The sequence below is a fragment of the Doryrhamphus excisus genome, linkage group LG5 (genome assembly GCF_037039965.1).
Source record: "Doryrhamphus excisus strain RoL-2023G ecotype Guam linkage group LG5, RoL_Dexc_Guam_v1.1, whole genome shotgun sequence".
NCBI classification, from domain to species: Eukaryota; Metazoa; Chordata; class Actinopteri; order Syngnathiformes; family Syngnathidae; genus Doryrhamphus; species Doryrhamphus excisus.
Window position 1 is genome coordinate 4884809 of NC_136361.1, and position 24698 is coordinate 4909506.

Sequence of the window (24698 nt, forward strand, 5' to 3'; positions counted from 1 at the left end):
TTTCCGAGTGTTTCCTGGAGTTACCCCAGGATGCGAAGACATAAAAGTATTTTATTAAAGGGAAAAGGGGAGAGCTTGAAAGGAGCGGCTTGGCTCACAAACAAAAGAGTCACAAAATCCAAGGACTGGCAAGGGAATCTCAACTTGGGCAACACAGAAGCACCGTAGAAGTTGACTGGAATGCGGCCAAAAGGAAAAATAGGCCAAGAAGCTCTGACTGTTCATTGGAATCTAGTTTTACTTAGGTTCCACTGTATTAGAAGACTAACAATGATGTTCAAAATGCATGACATATTCTCCGGTAACAGGAAAATATACAAAAGAGTCAAATTTACCCATATATTTCTTAGGTTAACCAACAAATATGCTAACCAAGGCAGACACTAACCGAGGATACACTATATTAGCAAGCTAATAGGCTGCTAACAAGAATGTCTTGTGACAAAAATACATCAAGAACACAGTTGGACTCATGTGTGCGCCATATTTTACTGTAATTGCCGTACATTTTTTATGTTAACCAAAAAACATTCTAACTGGGGCAAACGCTAACCAAGGTTCCACTGTAATAGGCTGCTAATTTTGTGACAGAAATACATTAACATATGCCGTGTATTCATAACACAAGAACGGAGGCAAATTTTTTGACCTGCTAACCAGGGTGTGCCATAACAGAGGTACTTATGTTTTAGCATGCTAATAAGCTAACACATAGGTTTTGTGACAAAAGTACATTTAGAAGACAGTACAATTCACAAAGTGTATTAATAACACAAATCTATTAATACGCAAATATAGGCAAAAATCGATGTCAATTTTGGACTATAACCAAAACACATGCAATCCGGGGTGTACACTAACAAAGGTTCCCATGTTTTAGCATGCTAATAAGCTAACACATAGATTTTGTGATAAAAGTACATTAAGACGACAGTACAATTTACGCAGTGGATTCACACAAATACATTAATATGCAAATATAGGCAAAAATTGATGTCAATTTTGGACTTTAACCAAAAAAATATGCAATCCGGGATGTACCCTAACAAAGGTTCCCATGTTTTAGCATGCTAATAAGTTAACACATGGGTTTTGCGACAAAAGTAAACACAAATCCATTAATATGCAAATATAGGCAAAAATCGATGTCAATTTTGGACTTTAACCAAAAAACATGCAATCCGGGGTGTACCCTAACAAAGGTTCCTATGTTTTAGCATGCTAATAAGCTAACACATAGGTTTTGTGACAAAAGTACATTAAGAAGTCAGTACAATTCAAAGTGTATTGATAACACAAATTCATTAATATGCAAATATAGTCAAAAATTGATGTCAATTTTGGACCTTAACCAAAAAAAACATGCAATTTCGGGTTCCTATGTTTTATCATGCTAATAAGCTAACACATAGGTTTTGTGACAAAAGTACATGAAGAATACAGTACAATTCACACAGTGTATTAATAACACAAATCTACTGATACGCAAATGTAGGCAAAAATCAATGTCAATTTTGGACTTTAACCAAAAAAAACATGCAATCTGGGGTGTACGCTAACAAAGGTTCCTGTGTTTTAGCATGCTAATAGACTAACACAAGGTTTTGTGACAAAAGTGCATTAAGAAGACAATTCACACAGCGGACTCACACAAATCCATGGTAAATTTTGGACTTTAACCAAAAAACCATGCAAACCGGGGCCTACGCTAACCGAGGTTACACTGTGTATCCTTTGAACAAATATATCGACAGAAGGGCTCTTTCTCCCCCCCAAGCTCCCATAGTTTGTGCTTGTTTCGCTCTCCTGGGATGTTTCTTTCCAGGTATTTCTTAAGATCTTACTTTACTTTCTTCTTCGTCTCTTCAGCTGCAGTGGTGTCTTTGACCTTCTCTGCTCCGTCGTTTTCTCCCTCCTTCCTCCACTTCCTTTCATCCCTGAACATCTGTGCATGTGACAGGCGAGAGAGGATGGTGACAGCGGTCCCCAGACGCTCCTCCTCTCCGGTACCCTCCATCCTCCTCTCTCTCTCTCTCTAGTCCTTTCACCGGCGCTCCCGTTCACTCCCGTCACCTTCGCCGGCCTCCTCCATCTCTGCTTTAGTCTGTCAACCTCTTGTCGCTTCTCTCCACCTCGCCCCCTCCGCCGGCGCTCACCTTTGACTGCACCTCTCAACACTTCTTTTTCCGGAGCTCTCTTTCACCGATCTATGACAAGCATTTGCCCAGCTCCCTTCTGCAGCCTATTTTTGTTGTTGTTGTTGATCTCTCCCACTCAGCTAAAACTCAAAATTTATTTTCCATGCATGTGTAAAGCTGTGGCTGCATGCTTGACCACCTGGCGTCCAATCAGTCAATTTCCTTTGCAAAGGGGTCAGCTAACGTAGAGTGCAAAACTGGTCTGCAGTTATCTAGCCTGACTGACCCTCTTACCAAGGAATTACATCACAGAAGTCAACTTACTCAACTTTCTGGTTCATAGTGTTACAATAAAATGTAGCTAGAATGAATATAACATTAGTTATCACCCTTATATCCATTTGCTTAGACAATAGAAAGTGTTTAAATGTGCTGAAGAGGGAATATTCCCGTGACCCTGATCAGAGACCCCAGTGACCCCCGGGTCCTGGAGGTGCCTGGATGCACCAACAGCAACCCTGCAGATGTTCATGTTAATCCCGCAAGAATGTGTCAAGATAAGAACTCATAAAACAATAAAAGTAATTACTCTCACATATTGTATTGCTGTATTTAAATGTTCTTACAAGTGTCACAGGAGTTTGAACCTGACACACTGTTATAATAAAATGTAGATAGAATGAATATAGCATTAGTTATCACCCTAATACTGCAAGAATGTGTCAAAATAAGAACTCATAAAACAATAAAAGTAATTACTCTCACATATATACACACACATAGGCAAACAAATACAGCTTATGCAACTGCCTTCTGCCCCCCCTTAGAGTTGCACGACCATGTAGTAGGGACCCCCGAAAAAGAATAAAAAGATAAGTCATTAAGTCATTCAGACATTGAAAACTCTAGGCTTGTACTGGTGGATGGTGGATCTGTATTCATTTTGTGCGGATGTTAACCAAAAAAAGGCGCTAAACAGGGCACATGTTAACCAAGGTATTACTGTAATGAGTTGTAACATGTGACCCAAGTTGCTGTGACATTCTGTAGTTGGTAGTGTTTGGTTGCTGGTTCAATCCTTGTTTATACGTTATTACATTTTAAATTTAAATTTTTTCACATTCTTGTAAAAAAGGCGCTAACCGGGGCACATGTTAACCAAGGTATTACTGTAATGAGTTGTAACATGTGACCCAAGTTGCTGTGACATTCTGTAGTTGGTAGTGTTTGGTTGCTGGTTCAATACTTGTTTATACGTGATTACATTTTAAATTTAAATTTACATTTTTTCACATTCTTGTGAAAAAAGGTGCTAACCGGGGCACATGTTAACCAAGGTATTACTGTAATGAGTTGTAACATGTGACCCAAGTTGCTGTGACATTCTGTAGTTGGTAGTATTTGGTTGCTGGTTCAATCCATGTTTATACGTGATTACATTTTAAATTGAAATTAAAATTTTTTTCACATTCTTGTAAAAAAGGCACTAACCAGGGCACATGTTAACCGAGGTATTACTGAAATGAGTTGTAACATGTGACCCAAGTTGCTGTGACATTCTGTAGTTGGTCGTGTTTGGTTGCTGGTTCAATCCTTGTTTATACATTATTACGTTTTAAATTTAAATTTAAATTTTTTCACATTCTTGTAAAAAAAGGTGCTAACCCGGGGCACATGTTAACCAAGGTATTACTGTAATGAGTTGTAACATGTGACCCAAGTTCCTGTAACTGCAGCACTATTGTCGGAAGTAGGAATGACAAAGTAACTGTTGAGACAACACCATCGACTGCATGATACGACAGTATAACAGTACCACGACTCCGACTGTTTACAAGACAATCAATCAAGCATATGTCAACAGTAACTGTGGAACAGCTGCAAAAGAGCCCCCGTTAAAGGCAAACCAGCAGAAAATGTGGTGTTGGCAGTTTTGCAGCCAACACTTTTAATGTGTTTTTTCATTGGAAATAATGAAAAGTGAATTCATTTACTCGGGGCTAACGCTGTCGCAATCATCAATCCTTCATTAACCGTGCAGGAAGTGCAGGTGTTTAACAGTTATGGAAGTATGGCTGTCCAAATGTTTTCCATCCAGGGCCACATTTTGAAAAATATATGCTATAGAGACATATTTTTCAGGAAGAAAATGCATTGGTGGAAAAATAAAGTAAAAAAAGTATGAATATTTATCTTTATGGGAAAAAAAATGAGAAAACATAATTTTTTTTCCTCAAAATATTATGACTTTATTGTCATATTTTGGCTTTTATTGCCATATAATAACATTTCCCCAAAATAATTTTTCAAATTAAAAAATAAAAATAAAACTGTACAATATTTGCGATTTTGCTGCATGCTTTGATGGGGGAAACGTGATGCCATTTGGTGAAAAAAATATTAAAACAATCAGTAGCTCAAAATATTTGTTTTCATATTGCACCTCTGCAAGAAAAAAATGTGAAAAAATATTTTTTTCCCTCAAAATATTATGACTTTATTGTCATATTTTTACTTTTATTGCCATATTATATCCTTTTCCTCAAAATAATTTTTCAACTTGAAAAATTAAAATAAAACTGTACAATATTTACGATTTTGCTGCATGCTTTGATGAGGAAACGTGACGCCATTTGGTGAAAAAAATATTAAAATAAACAGTAGCTCAAAATATTTTTTTTCATATTTCACCTCTGAGAGAAAAAAATGAGAAAAAATAATCCTTTTATTGCCATATAATAACTTTTTCCCACAAAAAATTTTTCAACTTAAAAAATAAAAATAAAACTGTACAATATTTGCGATTTTGCTGCATGCTTTGATGGGAAAACATGACGCCATTTGGTGAAAAAAATATTAAAATAATCAGTAGCTCAAAATATTTGTTTTCATAGTTCACCTCTGTGAGAAAAAATGAGAAAAAATATTTTTTCCCTCAAAATATTTTGACTTTATTGTCATATTTTGGCTTTTATTGCCATATAATAACATTTCCCCAAAATTATTTTTCAACTTAAAAAATAAAAATAAAACTGTACAATAGTTGTGATTTTGCTGCATGCTTTGATGAGGAAACGTGACGCCATTTGGTGAAAAAAATATTAAAATAATCAGTAGCTCAAAATATTTTTTTTGTCATATTTTAAATTTACATTTTTTCACATTCTTATAAAATATAGCTGTTTTTTTGGTAAATTATGGTGTTCTGGTGCTAGGTCATTTTATAATTGCTGCGACATTCTTTAGTAGGTAGTGTTTGGTTGCTGGTTCAATCCCTGTTTATACATTATTATATTTTAAATGTAAACAAAAAAAAATCACATTTTTATGAAATATAGCTGGTTTTTTTTGGGTAATTTCTGGTGTTCTGGTGCAAGGTCATTTTAAATTGCTGTGGCATTCTGTAATAGGTAGTGTTTGGTTGCTGGTTCAATCCTTGTTTATATCTTATTAAATTTAAAATTTTTAAAAATTTAAATTTTTTCACATTCTAATAAAATATAGGAGGTTTTTTTGGTCATTTCTGGTGTCCTGGTGCAAAGTCATTTTAAATTGCTGCGACCTTCTATAGTAGCGTTTAGTTGCTGGTTCAATCCTTGTTTATACATTATTACATTTTAAATGTAAATTTAATTTTTTTTTACATTCTTGTAAAATATAGCTCGTTTTTTTTGGTCATTTTTGGTGTTCTGGTGCATTTTAAATACCTAGGTAGTGTTTGGTTGCTGGTTCAATCCTTGTTTATTACATTTTAAATTTACATTTTTTCACATTCTTGTAAAATATAGCTATTTTTTTCTGGTGTTCTGGTACGGTATAAAAAAATGGATGGCTGGTGTTGTGGGCCAGTAAAAAAAAAACAGCCACCGCAAATGATCCCCAGGGCCGGATTTTGGACACCCCTACTGTAAACTAATGACTAGGCAAACGAGACAATGAAACAGTAATATAAGAACGATACTTTACATTGTTGTGTAATTAATCGGTTAAATGGCGGTGCCTTTATTCTATTCCATTCCGAATTTCGATATCGGTTAATTTTGTCGTGTTCCGGGGGGAAAGGGATTGGTATTCCCGATTATTACCTTGTCATGTGACTTTATGAATGGACCCCATGGAGAAATGTGCCAAAAAGTTTCCAATAAACTCAAAGTTGGAATGAGAGGGTGTTAAACCGCTACAACGGCTATTCATATATCATGACATCATTCTTTCATGTCGGACTTTTTCTGTCGCTCTCCCGATTGTTCCGACTTTTTCCAATCTTTTCTTTGTTTGATTTGAGCCGGCTGTGTTCCACTGGATGTTAACTCTTCCCTCATCACGTTAGAATGGGCTCATTTTGTCTCTCCTCACATCCATCACTTGCGAGAGCCCCGTTTCTTTTTTCCCCTTTGCCACCCCACGCCCCCCCCCCGCTTTTATCCCTCCCTTCTCTTTCTTCCCTCATCCATCTCTCTTATTCTTCATGTCTAACGCCCGCCCTCTCCACCATCTTGTCATGCACTCCACCTCTCTTGCATCACCATGATGCTTTCTTAATCTATATCATGTGATGTTTACGTCTCGTTGTCACTCATCCAAAAGAAAATCCCCCCCACCCCCCCTTTTTTATCATCCCGGGAGGAATAGCTTTTTTGAGGTATTGATACTGATACTGACCTAGCTTATCTGTCAGGGCCGCAGTGTAATAGCTGTGTAATTGGATAAGATATAGGATTCTTGTCAAGAGGTGGAAGGGGGGTTGTGAGGGGGGGGCATACATCACAAAAGCAGCCTGCGCTGTTTTATCATGTGACATCATCGCCCATGCCCCCCCCCCTCCAATTCACTATGCTTAATGTTTCTTTCCTTCTTTTTTTTTCCTGCTTTGACCTCCTGAAACCTGTTTCTGTTGTCATTTTTCAAAGAAATCGACCCATCACTTATCCTTTTAGATCCTTTACAAAACAAAATCCATCACAGGGGACTCCACCTGACATGGGCAGTATGTAGTCCAGTCCAGGGTACCATATGAGGTGCAGTAAAGGAGGTACCAAAGCAATAGGAGGGGATTATTTTGGGTCTGCATTTTTTTATTTTCTGTAACAGTTTTCCCATTGATGGGCTGCACGGCTGCCCCTGCTATTCAGTGATATGGTATGAGATCGGGAGCTCGGTGAACTTGCTTAGGGGTCTCCAACAGGTCGCCACCTGATTTTGAGTATTTCACCCAAAGGGTGAATGAATATTTGCTTCAAATTTTAATATTTTTATTACTGTAAATGTTAGAATGGGCCACACAGCTAGGAGACCCGAGTTCGATTCCATCTCTCTGTGGAGTTTGCATGTACTCCGGTTTCCTCCCACATTCCAAAACATGCTAGGTTAATTAGCAACTCAAAATTGTTCATAGATATGAATGTGAGTGTGAATGGTTGTTTGTCTATATGTGCCCTGTGATTGGCTGGCGACCAGTCCAGGGTGTACCCCGCCTCTCGCCTGAAGACAGCCGGGATAGGCTCCAGCTCCCCCGCGACCCTCGTGAGGAAAAAGCAGTAGAAAATGAATGAATGATAATTTTCCCATTGATGGGCTGCACTTTTTTGCTTCAATATTTGCTTCAAATCTATTTTTATTACTGTAAATGTTAGAATGGGCTGCACGGTGGACGAATGGTTAGCTCGCAGATCTCACAGCTAGTAGACCCAAGTTCAATCCCACCTCTGTGAGGAGTTTGCATGAAGTATGTATGAATGTTACGTAACAGGCTGCATGGTGTACAAGTGGTTGGCACACAGGTCACACAGCTAGGAGACCCGAGTTCGGTTCCACCCTCGGACATCTCTGTGTGGAGTTTGCATGTACTGCGGTTTCCTCCCACGTTCCAAAAACATGCTAGGTTAATTAGCGACTCCAAATTGTCCATAGTTATGAATGTGAGTGTGAATGGTTGTTTGTCTATATGTGCCCTGTGATTGGCTGGCCACCAGTCCAGCTCGAAGACAGCTGGGACAGGCTCCAGCACTCCCCGCGACCCTCGTGAGGATAAGCGGTAGAAAATGAATTAATGTTATGTAACAGGCTGCACGGTGATTGAGTGGTTAGCACACAGGCCACACAGCTAGGAGACCCGAGCTCGATTCTACCCTTGGGCATCTCTGTGTGGAATTTGCATGTACTCGGGTTTCTTCCCACATTCCAAAAACATGCTAGGTTAATTGGTGACTCCAAATTGTCCATAGGTATGAATGTGAGTGTGAATGGTTGTTTGTCTATATGTGCCCTGTGATTGGCTGGCGACCAGTCCAGGGTGTACCCCGCCTCTCGCCCGAAGACAGCTGGGATAGGCTCCAGCACAAACGCGACCCTCGTGAGGATAAGCAGTAGAAAATGAATGAATAGATGGTACCTTTTGGGTGTTAAGTTGCTGTGTGATGAGGCTAATGTTATTTGTAAGATGAATCAATGAGTGAAATTTCCCATTGAAAATGAATGGGCAATTTTTTTGGTACCTCTAACTGGTGCAAAGTCATTTTAAATTGCTGCGACATTCTGTAGTAGGTAGTGTTTGGTTGCTGGTCCAATCCTCGTCTACTTTAATTCCACAAAGTTGGCAATGTCCAAGGCCATATTTGTCTTTCCTGACTGTCCAGTGAGTGTCATGCACTTGTTTGTTCTGCACCATTTACCCTGGGGTCTACTTAACCTGCAAAGTCCAAGGAAGGAAGGAAGCTGGCTTCTGCCTCATGCTGACACTTTTTGGAGGTGAAAGACTGCACAGCTTGTGTTTTTTTTTTCTTCTTCTATAGAAGCAAAGGGAAGTCTCCAGCGTCCAATAGGGTAGCGTTTTTCCAACATGTGTCCCGCGGGCCACTCGGGGGCCTCAAGAAAAGTGGTGTAATATTAATAGTAAAAATTATTATTATATAATAATTATTATAATTATATAACAATAATAATTATTATTATATCGGCTACAATAATGATAAAATCAAATAAATAATAATAATAACAATAGTAATAATAATAATAATTCTTATTATATAATAATAATTATTATTATTATTAATTGTTCGTATTATTTTATTATTATTATTATTTTGTTTATGTTGTCATTTTTCAAAGAAATTGACCCATTATTATTATTATTATTATTGTTATTGGTATTATATAATAATAATGCTAATAATGCTAATAATGCTAATAATGCTAATAATGCTAATAATGCTAATGCTAATGCTAATAATAATAATAATAATAATAGTAATAATAGTAATACTACTACTACTACTACTACTACTAATAATAATAATAATAATAATAATTATTATTATTATTATTAGTTAGTTATAGTTATTGTTATTATAATTATAAAATAATTATTTTATTATTATATGTACAATAATAATAATAATAATAATAATAATTATTATTATTATTATTATTATTGTTTTGTTTATGTTGTCATTTTTCAACTAAATCGAGCCATTATTATTATTATCTTTATTATTATTATTATTATTATTATCAGTAGTAGTAGTAGTAGCAGTAGTAGTATATAATAATAATAATAGTAATAATAATAATAATAATAATTACCATTATTATATATTATTATTTTCGTCACAATTTTGGCAAAATTAGGACAAAAGAGAACCAAATTGAAACACACTTTATTTAAACACACTGTTTTTTTTTCATATTTGTCAACTCGTCGGGTTGCACTGCTTGTGAAGTGTCATCATAATCCACTCTGAAGGATTCAAATATTGAACCCAGGGTGCATAAGTGGAGATAAGTGCACACCTGACAGTACAGAGTGAGTTGTTGCATTTTGAATTATTTACACAGCTGCCATGGTTTAAGTACGGGGGAGCGGGATTTTATAATAAATAGTAGATGGAATCAATAACAGGATGGCAGCATAATCTCACATTATCACGGCATTATGTGTGTGTGTGTGTGTGTGTAGCTTTATGGTTGCCTTTTTCAAATGTCACATTGCAGCTCGCATGCTAATATCAAAAAAGAGCCATCTTGAAATGGCATCCATGCTAATGCTCGTCGCCTAGAAGCAGAGGCCGTACCTGTGCATAATTAGATCATACCGAAGACGAGACCTTGTCACTCCTCGCATCCACGTATACCTTGAAGGCGTCCACGTGTTAAAGGACTTAATAAAACATGACTTTTCATCGTCATGTTTCGGCGCGGACCTTTCTGCTGGACTTTGAGCGTTAATAAAAAAGCCGGGATATAACCTTGTAGCGGCATAGTCTCATTGTAAAATGTCATTACAGAAATATTCAAACCCCGTAGCTACATATATATGTTTCTGTACAATAAAATATCTATGTAAAATATCTACAATGTCTCAGGTGCTGGTGGATGGTCTCCATTGGACAGCGACCATTACCAGTGGCTCCAAGTGGACCTGGGTTCCAGAAAACAAGTGAGCGCCATAGCAACTCAGGGGCGCTACAGCAGCTCGGATTGGACCGTGCGATACCGTCTGCTGTACAGCGACTCGGGAAGGAACTGGAAACCTTATCACCAGGATGGCAACATTTGGGTGAGTCACAGAGGTTTTCTACAGCCAATTTTGAGTCTTTGCATTGGCAGCAATGGATGTGTGTGTGTGTGTGTGTGTGTGTGTGGTGGAGGCTTCGGGCTGCTTGCCTCTGCAGCATTGAGGATTTTTGTGGTTCCAGCCATGTCTTGGTTTCAATCCCATTTTTTTTTTTTGTTTGTTTCTTGTCCATCTTTGTTTGGAGTCATGCATAAGTAAATAGGATGGTCCGGAATCAACCACTGCTTTGAGAGATTTTCACAGAAAAAAACATTTTGGCCGAAGTACTCAATGATCACACAATTTCAAAGGTTTTCAAATTTTATTAAAAAAAAAAAAAAAAAAAAATATATATATATATATATATATGCGCGATGCAACTCTTGTGAGGATAAGCAGTAGAAAATTAAGGAATTAATGAATAAAAAATTATAATTTATGATTCATATCTAAGTGTTGCACAAATCTGATTGTGCTATGTGAGTGTCCTGAAAGACCAGTTATTAGACAGCATCCCCCTGCAACCCTTGTGAGGATAAGCAGTAGAAAATCAAGGAATTGATGAATAAAAATGCATAATTTATGAGTCATATCTAAGTGTTGCACAAATCTGATTGTGCTATGTGAGTGTCCTGAAAGACCAGTTATTAGACAGCACCCCCCTGCAACCCTCGTGAGGATAAGCAGTAGAAAATCAAGGAATTAATTAATAAAAATGTATAATTTATGAGTCATATCTAAGTGTTGCACAAATCTGATTGTGCTATGTGAGTGTCCTGAAAGCCCAGTTATTAGACAGCACCCCTTGGATCCCTCGTGAGGATAAGCAGTAGAAAATTAAGAAATTAATGAATAAAAATGTATAATTTATGAGTCATGTCTATAAGTGTTGCACAAATCTTATTGTGCTATGTGAGTGTAGACTGTATAATATCTGAAAAACAACCATTCTCTATTACGATACTGTACTTCCATCAAACATGTGATCATCAGCTAATGGCCTACTCGCTATTGAACTGTGAAGTACCACAAAGGACATAGTCGCATTTTCAGTTCTTAAAAGGAACAGCGTTGTTCCCACTTCAGCCATGGTCACTGAAGAACTCTCCCACCCATTACGGTATCATAGGAGACCGCGTAAGAGATTATTATTATTATTATTATTATTATTTTATCCAAGGACATGACGGAAGATGCGCAAACAAAATGCAAAACTGACATTACCAAGGAATGGAAAACGGCATTTGCAAAGACCGTAATTATGTTTTATATGTGAGTTTGTTCTTTTAGTGTTGGTTTTAAGCTCAGCATGTGATCGTTCGGGTTTGATGGGGATGGAAAATATGGACTTTTTAATGCCTCGCAGAAAATTACAGTATTTATATGTTCTGAATTATGATTATTTTATCGCACAGTGGATTTTGTTTTGTTATTAAACTTGATTTATTGCCTCAAAAAGTTGTGGGTAGTTTTGTTTCTTCTTGTATTGACACTTTATTTACTATTTTGTGGTATTTTGTCATTAAAGAACCCTTTGTATTAAGTTACTGACTCCTATAGAGCAGTGAGACATAATAACCTGCACAGAAAGCATTCTAGATCTTCAAGATTCTGCACCTATTCCAACTGTAGTTCATTGGAGTGTTTTAATTGGTTCCACCCACGGCCCGCCTCTGGGTATCCCCACTCCTCACACTATTTTGTCATTAAAGTGCCCTTTGTATTGAGTTATTGACTCCTATAGAGCAGCTACACATAATAACCTGCACAGAAAGCAATCTAGATCTTCCAGATTCTGCACCTATTCCAACTGTATTTAATTGGAGTGTGTTTTAATTGGTTCCACCCACGGCCCGCCTCCGGGTATCCCCACTCCTTACACTGTTTTGTCATTAAAGTGCCCTTTGTATTGAGTTGTAGAATCCTATAGAGCAGCTACACACAATAACCCGCACAGAAAGCGTTCTAGATCTTCCAGAATCTACACCTATTCCAACTGTATTTCATTAGAGTGTGTTTTAATTTGTTTCACCCACGGCCCGCCTCTCAGTATCCCCACTCTTCACACTATTTTGTCATTAAAGTGCCCTTTGTATTAAGTTATTGACTCCTATAGAGCAGTGACACATAATAACCCGCACAGAAAGCATACTAGATCTTCAAGATTCTGCACCTATTCCAACTGTATTTAATTGGAGTGTGTTTTAATTTGTTCCACCCACGGCCCGCCTCCGAGTATCCCCACTCCTTACACTGTTTTGTCATTAAAGTGCCCTTTGTATTGAGTTATTGACTCCTATAGAGCAGCTACACATAATAACCTGCACAGAAAGTGTTCTAGATCTTCCAGAATCTGCACCTATTCCAACTGTATTTCATTAGAGTGTGTTTTAAATGGTTCCACCCACGGCCCGCTTCTGGGTATCCCCACTCCTCACACTATTTTGCCATTAAAGTGCCCTTTGTATTGAGTCATTGACTCCTATAGAGCAGCTACACATAATAACCCGCACAGAATGTGTTCTAGATCTTCCAGATTCTGCACCTATTCCAACTGCATTTCATTAGAGTGTGGTTCAATTTGTTCCACCCACGGCCCACCTCCGGGTATCCCAACTTCTCACACTCCCAAGCGCTCCCGAGGACTTCCAAACGACTGCCGATTCCCACTTTATTTTGTCAGTTGATGATAAATGAACACTCACATTCATACCTATGGACAATTTGGAGTCGCCAATTAACCTAGCATGTTTTTGGAATGTAATTATTAATATAATTAATCAATTTAATTAATTTATTTATTCATTTTATTTAATACATTCATAATTATACATAATATATAATTATATATATTATAATTAGTATATAATTTGGAATGTTTTTGGGAAACCGGAGTAGCCGGAGAAAACCCACGCATGCACGGATAGAACATGCAAACTCCACACAAATATGGAATTGAACTCAGGTCTCCTAGCTGTGAGGTCTGCGCGCTAACCACTCGACGGCCGTGCAGCTCGTTGTAACATTTACAGTAATAAAAATACAAAGATTTGAAACAAATATTCAATACCAAAATCAGGTGGCGACCTGTTGGAGACCTTTAAGCAAATTCACCGAGCTCCCGATCTCATACCACATCACTGAATGGCTTGGGCAGCATATAGCTGTAAATACGCTCTAAATATGAAATATATTTCTTTACATAGAAAACACAAAAAAAAAGTCACAGGAACATCCCCACTAAGAAAATACGGTAGTTATAGGTCATGGCCGCCGTATTAACAAACCAGGACTTGTGCCTCCTCCATCGATGCCAATCAGAGATGGGTGCCTGATAAGTAACCGCGACTCCCCAGGAATGAGCGTCCTTTCACACAACAGACAATGTCACTGTATTGGCTGGGCGATTCCCTGAGGAAGATAACTGATAAACACTTCATAATTGGTTTTGTGAAAGTGCAGAGTCATAATGACATTGATGAAAGATTGTGGTAATTTGCGACAACACTCGGTAGGATGTTGCGGCGCTCTCGGTGGAAGAGTTGGACAATGCACGATAAACTTTTTAGCCCGTAATTACGATTATATGGAATTGTGCATTTATAGTAACAGGACAGTTTTGGTACTGTCTTAAAACAGTAACAAAACATTTGGTTGTGGATGAGTGGTTAGTGTGAAGGCCTCACATCTAGGAGACACGAGTTCAATTCCACACTCGGTGCATGCGTGGGTTTTCTCCGAGTACTCCGGTTTCCTCCCACATTTCAAAAACATGCTAGGTTAATTAGCGACTCCAAATTGTCCATAGGTATGAATGTGAGTGTGAGTGGTTGTTTGACTATATGTGCCCTGTGATTGGCTGCCGACCAATCCAGCTCGAAGACAGCTGAGATAGGCTCCAGCAACCCCCACCCCGACCCTCGTGAGGATAAGCAGAAGTAAATTAATTAATTAATTAATTTTTTTTTATGCGGGGTGGATGCCAGTCCAGTGGTTAGAGACCTGAGTTCAATCCCACTTTCGTAAGAGATCGGGAGCTGGGTGAACTTGCTTAAAGGTCTCCAACAGGTCTCCACCTGATTTTGATATTGAATATTTCAAATCTTAGTATTTTTATTACTGTAAATGTTAGGATGGGCTGCACAGTGTTTGAGTGGTTAGCGCGCAGACGCGAGTTCAATTCCATCTCTGTGTGGAGTTTGCATGTTCTCCCCGTGCATGCGTGGGTTTTCTCCGGGTACTCCGGTTTCCTCCCACATTTCAAAAACATGCTAGGTTAATTAGCGACTCCAAATTGTCCATAGGTATGAATGTGAGTGTGAATGGTTGTTTGACTATATGTGCCCTGTGATTGGCTGGCAACCAGTCCAGCTCGAAGACAGCTGGGATAGGCTCCAGCGACCCTTGTGAGGATAAGCAGAAGAAAATTAATTAATTAATTAATGTTTTTTTTATGCGGGGCGGCGGTCGAGTGGTTAGTGCGCAGACCTCACAACAAGGAGACCCCAGTTCAATCCCACCTTCGGTCATCTCTGTGTGGAGTTTGCATGTTTTCCCCCCGTGCATGCGTGGGTTTTCTCTGGGTACTTCGGTTTCCTCCCACATTCCAAAAACATGCTAGGTTAATTAGCGACTCCAAATTGTCCATAGGTATGAATGTGAGTGTGAATGGTTGTTTGTCTATATGTGCCCTATGATTGGCTGGCCACCAGTCCAGGGTGTACCCTGCCTCTCGCCTGAAGACAGCTGGGGTAGGCTCCAGCACCCCCTTGACCCTCGTTAGGACAAGCGGTAGAAAATGATTGAATATTACAAACTGACTTTACATGCCTTAGGGTGGCTACAATAAAAGGCCACACAAATATACAGTTTAATTGTATTGAATCATCACTAACACAGATTTAGAGATATTTCTGAGCAATGTTGAGAGAAATTTTCTTCCCGCTGTTATTTTTTTTATTGTTCACAGTAAAAGCACGTCTTCGTTGGTTTGTTTCAAGGAAAGTGCATTTAAGTGCTCCCGTTGTGTAGCGTACAGCGGATAATCAAATAATTATTTCATTTCCATTTCAATCCTTTTAATTTAATTAATGCAAAGGTCCTTCCAACTGGAATCTAACATAAAAAACCTTTTTGAATGCAATCATAAATGCAGATTTATGCAACAGGGCCATAAAAAAAAGCACAGTATCGTTTTGAGGTAAACTAAGCCACAAAATACATGCAGGACTATTTTTCATAGCGATGCTGAGGAAGCATTATTAATGTGTCCCTGTTTGATGCACAGTCGGCTTAAGAGTTGTGGCCGGGGCTGTGCTGCTTTATTGGATACATATATTACTGTCAAGTGGCCAGGTACAACTTACAGCTTCAAGCTTCTCATCCATATGAATAAACGGCATAAGGGAGCCTAGCTAGGGCAGGATGGAATTAGCTGGACTCGAATTTATGACAAGAAAAAAAAAAGATTTACATATTGTATATTTATAGGGATTAAATGCGGTTTAATGTGCGGTATTTGTTGTTTTTAATGTTCCTTGTTTTGCATGATATTGTGTATGTGGGACAGATATTCATTGCGGGGTACACCCTGGACTGGTTGCTAGCCAATCACAGGGCACATATAGACAAACAACTATTTTTAAAATTAACTTTTTTCATACACACTATTTTCCAAACTGTATATTTGTGCGGCCTTTTATTGTAGCCACCCTAAGGCGTGTAAAGTCAGTTTGTAATATTCATTCATTTTCTACCACTTGTCCTCACGAGGGTTGTGGGGTGGAGCTGGAGCCTACCCCAGATGTCTTCAGGCAAGAGGCGGGGTACACCCTGGACTGGTGGCCAGCCAATCACAGGGCACATATAGACAAACAACCATTCACACTCAAATTCATACTACTTACTTTCTTGATACTCAATCCAGGAGGTGTGTGGGGGGTGCCTCTAATATAATAAAATAATAATCATTCATTCATTGATTTTCAACAGTCATGGTGTCATCTTACAAACAACATTAACGTCATCACACAGCAACTTAACACCCAAAAAGTACATTTAATTCATTCATTTTTTACCGCTTATCCTCACGAGAGTCGCGGGGGGTGCTGGAGCCTATCCCAGCTGTCTTCGGGCGAGGACTGGTGGCCAGCCAATCACAGGGCACATATAGACAAACAACCATTCACACTCACATTCATTCTACTTACTTTCTTGATACTAGAGCCAGGAGTTGAGGGGGGGGGGTGCCTCTAATATAATAAAATAATAATCATCCATTCATTCATTTTCAACAGTCTGACTCATGGTGTCATCTTACAAACAACATTAACATCATCACACAGCAACTTAACACCCAAAAAGTACATTTAATTCATTCATTTTGTACCGCTTATCCTCACGAGGGTCGCGGGGGTGGTGGAGCCTATCTCAGCTGTCTTCAGGCGAGGACTGGTGGCCAGCCAATCACAGGGCACATAAAGACAAACAACCATTCACACTCACATTCATACCTATGGACAATTTGGAGTCGATAATTAACCTAGAATGTTTTTTTTTTGGAATGTGGGAGGAAACCGGAGTACCCGGAGAAAACCCACGCATGCACGGGGAGAACATGCAACTGCATGCTAACCACTCGGACACCATGCAGCCACAATTGCCTTCAAGTGAGTGAGCCGTAGGGGTAGATGAAAATCCCCATGAAAATATAACTGTTGGTGGTAAGGTGTGTGTGTGTAATTGTTGTCTTTGTCTATAAAGGTCAGGTGGGGCTCGTCCCATCTGGCCATGATGCACAATTGTTTACGATTTAGTGGTGAGTATTATTTTCTCGAACTCCCGATGTTTTGTTTTCCATGTTTTCATAGGTTAGTGTTCCATTGAACTTTTTATCCTTTTATCAAACAAAGTCAATTGTTTCACTTTACAAACTCGATGTATGTTTAATTATTAGTTTTTATCACGTTCTGAATTTTTGCCAACAAGCCTCAGGCGCCGGATCAAGGGCCCGAAGCAGAGTTAATCATGTAGTCTTGGATCAAAACCAGCAGAAACGGATACAGAACTTATGATTTAATTCATTAATTCATTAATTTTCTACCGCTTATCCTCACGAGGGTCGCGGGCGTGCTGGAGCCTATCCCAGCTCTCTTCAGGCGAGAGGCCGGGTACACCCTGGACTGGTCACCAGCCAATCACAGGGCTCATATAGACAAACAACCATTCACACTCACATTCGTACCTATGGACAATTTGGAGTCGCTAATTAACCTAGCATGTTTTTTTTACCTGGAGAAAACCCACGGTGGAATTGAACTCGGGTCTCCTAGCTGTGAGGCCTGCGTGCTAACCACTGTCCGCACAAATTTATACAAAATATGATTGATAGAAACTGTAATGCTCGTGTTTGTGATTAAGGAAGATGTAGTCACCCATGCAATGTGTACGATACAGTACGTTTTTATGATACGCTTATTTTTGTTTACACAAACGTCATAGTCATTGTGCGTTGTAAAAAAGATCCTTACATTAAAACAGTGAAAATATACTTACATACAAATAAGCTAACGCCGCTAGCTACCGCCAAATTACGCCGATGTTTGCAATACATGCCATCAAGTTTATATACATATTCACATTTATTTATTCATTTTCTACCGCTTATCCTCACGAGGGTCGCAGACCTGCTGGAGCCTATCCCAGCTGTCTTCGGGCGAGGACTGGTGGCCAGCCAATCACAGGGCACATAAAGACAAACAACCATTCACACTCACATTCATACCTATGGACAATTTGGAGTCGCTAATTAACCTAGCATGTTTTTTTTGGAATGTGGGAGGACACCGGAGTAAAAAAACAGTGAAAATATACTCACATACGAATAAGCTAACCCCGCTAGCTTCCGCCAAATTACGCCGATGTTTGCCATACATACCATATAAGTTTCTATACATATTTACATTCATTCATTTGTAATATGATTGATACAAATGATGAAGGAAGATGTAGTCACCCATGCAAACCCACGTTTTTACGGTATGCTTATTTTGTTTAAAATAATAAGCCATAAAATAAGCCATAAAATGGCCGACATTATTATTCCACTTATTCACAGGATGCATCGCGTCTGAGTTTGGAGGTTCCAATGTAGCTCATTAATAAGTTTGACAAAGGCTGCCCTAGAATATCTACTCATTTGGTGAACTTTAACTTCATTATGTTTTCCACATACAAAACTTTAAATTGCGTGCCTGTGGCGCTGCGAGGGGGAAATTTACACATTTGTTTTACTGGTGCATACAAAGTAGCGTAAATGAGCCCCCCTGTCTGTGACTCCAGATGCTTGCTTGCTTTCATTATTTTTCCCCGTTTTTTGCTTTCTTCATTGTAAATATAACTCATTAACAAGGTGAATGCAGTTAATGACAGCTGGGGGTTCGAACATGACCAAGATGACCAAGTCAATTAAAATAACGTTTCCCGACTATCAACAAGACAGGCTAGACAAGTTTGGAAAGTTGCACATTTGAATGCGGCACAAACATCTGTGTCAGAAAGTGCAACATATGAAAAACTTACAATTACAAATTTACAATCCATAGGTGAAATTTTTTATTATTATTATTAAATAATAAGGGCTGCACAGTGGTCGAGTGGTTAGCGCGCACACCTCACAGCTAGGAAACCCGAGTTCAATCCCATCCTCGGCCATCTCTGTGTGGAGTTTACATGTTCTCCTTGTGCATGAGTGGGTTTTCTCATGCGTGGGCGTAATTTGGCGGAAGCTAGCGGGGTTAGCTTATTCGTATGTGTGTATATTTTTATTTTAATTTAAGGAGCTTTTTACAATGCACGATGACTATGTCATTTGTGTAAACAAAATAAGCGTATCATAAAAACGTACTGTATCGTACGCATTGCATGGGTGACTACATCTTCATTCATCATAAGCACGGGCATCACAGTTTCTATCAATCATATTTTGTATCAATATGTGCGGACGAGTGGTGCAGGGCTCACAGTTATGAGACCCGAGTTCAATTCCACCGTGGGTTTTTTCCAGGTACTCCGGTTTCCTCCCACATTCCAAAAAAACATGCTAGGTTAATTAGCGACTCCAAATGTTCCATAGGTATGAATGTGAGTGTGAATGGTTGTTTGTCTATATGTGACCTGTGATTGGCTGGCGACCAGTCCAGGGTGTACCCCGCCTCTTGCCTGAAGACAGCTGGGATAGGCAAATATGTATATCAACTTATATGGTATGTATGGAAAACACCGGCGTAATTTGTCGGAAGCTAGCGGGGTTAGCTTATTCGTATGTGCGTATATTTTTACTTTAATTTAAGGAGCTTTTCACAATGCACGATGACTATGTCATTTGTGTAAACAAAATAAGCGTATCATAAAAACGTACTGTATCGTACGCATTGCATGGGTGACTACATCTTCCTTAATCAGAATAATGATGATAAGCAGTTGAAAATGTATGAATGTAGAGCTAAGCTACATCCATGTCTCAATTACCGGGAAAAATTGTCTATGAAAAAATAATAATAAAATAAAGCCCTATGTATTTAATATCGATTTATGGATATTAAGTGCATTTATTGTTTGTTACAGTTACCACACATCAAAGCAAGAAGAGTTAATGGTTTGTAGTCATTTTAACACCAATAAATCCATATTTTTTATTTTTATTTTCCTGAGGCTAATTTCTGGTTCTGTGGTTATAGCAAATCCAACAAAAAATTTCGAGTAACTTTGCGGGTGCTAGAATTTCTTCATACTCTCTTATAACCTGCATCAATAGGCGGCTGGTAGTTTTATTTTTAAACACGATTTCCATGTTAACAAGTCAATATAAGTCAATATCACGTTTTATTTTGACTGCACTGATGTGTTAGTGTTCACTGGAAAAGTGCAAAAAAAATAGTGTTAATAACGACTCTCAATCAACAGCTTTATTGGAACCTTCTTGAGTGATACATGTACGTCTCGTTTCAGAGTGTTTTTTTTTGTTTTTTTTTTTGAATGGATTCATGATGTGGAGCCTTGAAAGATGTGATTTCCTTGAAAAATTATGCTTTAATGTAGTCGTCTTTATTGATTTTTCAAGTTCTATAACTGGCATTTACATGACATTTATATTTTATATTTATATTAACTTTTTTTTTTTTTCGAATGGATTCATGATGGAGCATTGATATGAAATTTATATTTTATATTTATATTAATTTATATTTGAGGTTTTTTTGTTTTTTTTTAATTGATTCATGATGGAGCATTGATATGAAATTTATATTTTATATTTATATTAATTTATATTTGAGGTTTTTTTGTTTTTTTTTAATTGATTCATGATTTTTCAAGTTCTATAACTGCCATTTATATGAAATTTATATTTTATACTTATAGTAACTTAATTTATATATATATTTTTTTCGAATGGATTCATGATGGGGCATTTATATGAAATTTGTATTTTATAATTATATTAACTTAATTTATATTTTTTGGGGGGGGGGTTTTCAAATTGATTCATGATTTTTCAAGTTCTATAACTGGCATTTAGATGAAATTTATATTTTATATTATATTACCTTAATTTATATTTATTTTTTTGTTTTTTCGAATTGATTCATGATGGAGCATTGATATGAAATTTATATTTTATATTTATATTAACTTAATTTATATTCCAGTTTTTTTTCCAAATCGATTCATGATTTTACGAGTTCTATAACTGGCATTTAGATGAAATTTATATTTTATATTTATATTAACTTAATTTATATATTTTTATGTTTTTTTGAATGGATTCATGATGGAGCATTGATATGAAATTTATATTTTATATTTATATTAACTTAATTTATATTTAGTTTTTTTGGGTTTTTTTCAAATTGATTCATGATTTTTCGAGTTCTATAACTAGCATTTATATGAAATTTATATTTTATATTTATATTAACTTAATTTATATTTATTTTTTTGGTTTTTTATCAAATGGATTCATGATGGACCATTTATATGAAATTTATATTTTATATTTATATTAACTTTTTTTGTTTTTTCGGATTGAGTCATGATTTTTCGAGTTCTATGACTGGCATTTATATGAAATGTACATTTTATATTTATATTAACTTTATATTTAGTTTTTTTTTTTCGAATGGATTCATGATGGGGCATTTATATGAAATTAATATTTTATATTTGTATTAACTTATTTTATATTTAGGGTTTTTTTCGGATTGATTCATGATGGAGAGTCTTGAAAGATGAAGTTTTCTTGAAAAATAATGCTTTAATGCAGTCGTCCTTATTGATCACATGTGTAGCGTCTGTATATGATTTTTCGAGTTCTATAACTTGCATAAATATGAAATTTATATTAACTTTGTTGGTAGACTCCTGGTTTTTAATGTGTTGCAAGGTCACACTTGTTGGTAAATAAAGTTGCTAAGATTTAGGGAAAAGTAATCTAAATCTAAAGGGCAAAAGGTTTAGGTGTTGAAAAACAATCCAAAGTAACTGAAATCACCACAGTGCAGATGTTCCTTTGTTTGGTTCAGAGGCCAAAGTTCCGTCGAGACCTGGACTGAGCAATGTCGCTTTCCAGGAAAATCTCCCGAGAACAGAAGCTAGTCCATTAAATGTACTATTAACACACTTTGTCCCCTTTTTCTTGCCATATGCCCGTAAAAAAAAAAAAAAAAAAAAACGGCTTCACAGACACAACAGTTTCTCGACGGCGTTCCCCGTTTTTCTTTTGTCGCACACACTTGTCGATAAAAACAAAAGACCAGACCAGGCCATGTTGATTTCCCCTGGCTCTGTTAGGGAGGTTTGCACACAATGGGCTCCGGTACTGGAGCACTCTACCGGTCCAGCGACAACAATGAAATGGCTTTGAGTCTTTGTTTTTCAGTATCTGCTGTTACACATGCACAGGAAAACAGGCGCGGAGACACTGATAAACAAGGAAGTTGATGTTTGAATGCGCCCTCAAACAACAGGAAGTAAACAACAGTAAGTCCTATTAGTCGCATTTCTCATGGCGGACTGCAGATGATATTTCCTCTATGGTTGCATAAAATAATTATTTTGACAATGCAAAAGTTATTTTTTTTTTTAGCTTTTATTGACGGTTCTTCGGAGAATGATGACATGATTTTCAAAGGTTTTAAAATTGTATGAAAAAAATATGGGCAGTACCGTATTTTCCAGACTATAAGTCGCACTTTTTTTTCATAGGTTGGCTGTTCCTGGGACTTATACTCCAGAGCGTCTTATAAATTTAAAAAAATATGTACCGTATTTTCCGGACTATAAGTCACACTTTTTTTTATAGGTTGGCTGTTCCTGGGACTTATACTCCAGAGCGACTTATAAAAAAAAAAAAAATATGTACCATATTTTCCAGACTATAAGTCGCACTTTTTTTCATAGGTTGGCTGTTCCTGGGACTTATACTCCAGAGTGACTTATATTAAAAAAAAATATGTACCATATTTTCCGGACTATAAGTCGCACTTTTTTTATAGGTTGGCTGTTCCTATGACTTATACTTCAGAGCGACTTATAAATAAAAAAAAATATGTACCATATTTTCCAGACTATAAGTCACACTTTTTTTCATAGGTTGGCTGTTCCTGGGACTTATACTCCAGAGTGACTTATATTAAAAAAAAATATGTACCGTATTTTCCGGACTATAAGTCGCACTTTTTTTCATAGGTTGGCTGTTCCTATGACTTATACTTCAGAGCAACTTATAAATAAAAAAAAATATGTACCGTATTTTCCAGACTATAAGTCGCACTTTTTTTCCAGAGGTTGGCTGTTCCTGGGACTTATACTCCAGAGAGACTTATAAATTTTTTTTAAAATGTACCGTATTTTCCGGACTATTACTCGCACTTTTTTTCATAGGTTGGCTGTTCCTGGGACTTATACTCCAGAGCGACTTATAAATAAATAAAAAAATATGTACCGTATTTTCCGGACTGTAAGTCGCACTTTTTTTCATAGGTTGGCTGTTCCTACGACTTATACTCCAGAGAGACTTATAAATAAAAAAATATATATATCGTATTTTCTGGACTATAAGTCGCACTTTTTTACATAGGTTGGCTGTTCCTGGGACTTAAACTTCAGAGCGACTTAATAAAAAAAAAAAATAATAATAAAAAAAGAGATATCTCTCCATACCATATTTTCCGGACACACCCACTAAATTAATAATAATAATAATAGGAAATTGATGATGCAAGCCAGAGGAGCCCAGAAGGAGGCTGACGTCATTGCAGTGCCCCAATGAAAGCTCAGACATGATGCATTATGGGAAAATTGACTGTTTGATGCTATAATATGTCTTATGTATGTGTTGTTTTCACTTATTATGTATACTATATTGGGTAAAACATGTAAAAGTGACTATAGGGGTGTTATTTCATGTTTAAAGGGCTCTAAATTATGCTAAAAAAAATTTTTAGAAGGTCATAAAGGATTTCAGGTTGCACGGCGGTCAAGTGGTTAGCGTGCGGAACTCATAGCTAGGAGACACGAGTTTAATACCACCCTCGGCCATCTCTGTGTGGAGTTTGCATGTTCCAAAAACATGCTAGGTTAATTAGCGACTCCAAATTGTCCATAGGTATGAATGTGAGTGTGAATGGTTGTTTGTCTATATGTGCCCTGTGATTGGCTGGCCACCAGTCCAGGGTGTACCCCACCTCTCGCTTGAAGTCAGCTGGGATAGGCTCCAGCACCCTTAGAAAATGAATGAATGAATGGAAAATAACATGCTGTGCCAGATTGTTGCCAGATTGTTGTTTGACAATTGTGTATTAGACTGACAATGCATTAAGATCTATAATAATAAAACCAATACAGTCATCGACATTTGTTGCCAAACTGCTCCATTTTACCCGACAACACATTCCCAACAATCCGTCGGAATTTTCTTCCCTCCAAGTGCTGATCCTCGACTAATCAGTCAG

The 24698-nt window shown here is 37.4% G+C and overlaps 1 protein-coding gene across 2 annotated transcripts in view; it reads left to right on the forward strand.

Moving 5' to 3' along the window:
- cntnap2a (contactin associated protein 2a) overlaps positions 1–24698 on the forward strand; it is a 350688-nt gene that overhangs the window by 148951 nt on the left and 177039 nt on the right. For both annotated transcript variants that reach the window (XM_058059946.2, XM_058059947.2), the window contains exon 3: positions 10499–10692. In XM_058059946.2, coding sequence (XP_057915929.2) covers positions 10499–10692 — 194 coding nt within the window. The remainder of the gene's footprint in view (positions 1–10498; positions 10693–24698) is intronic.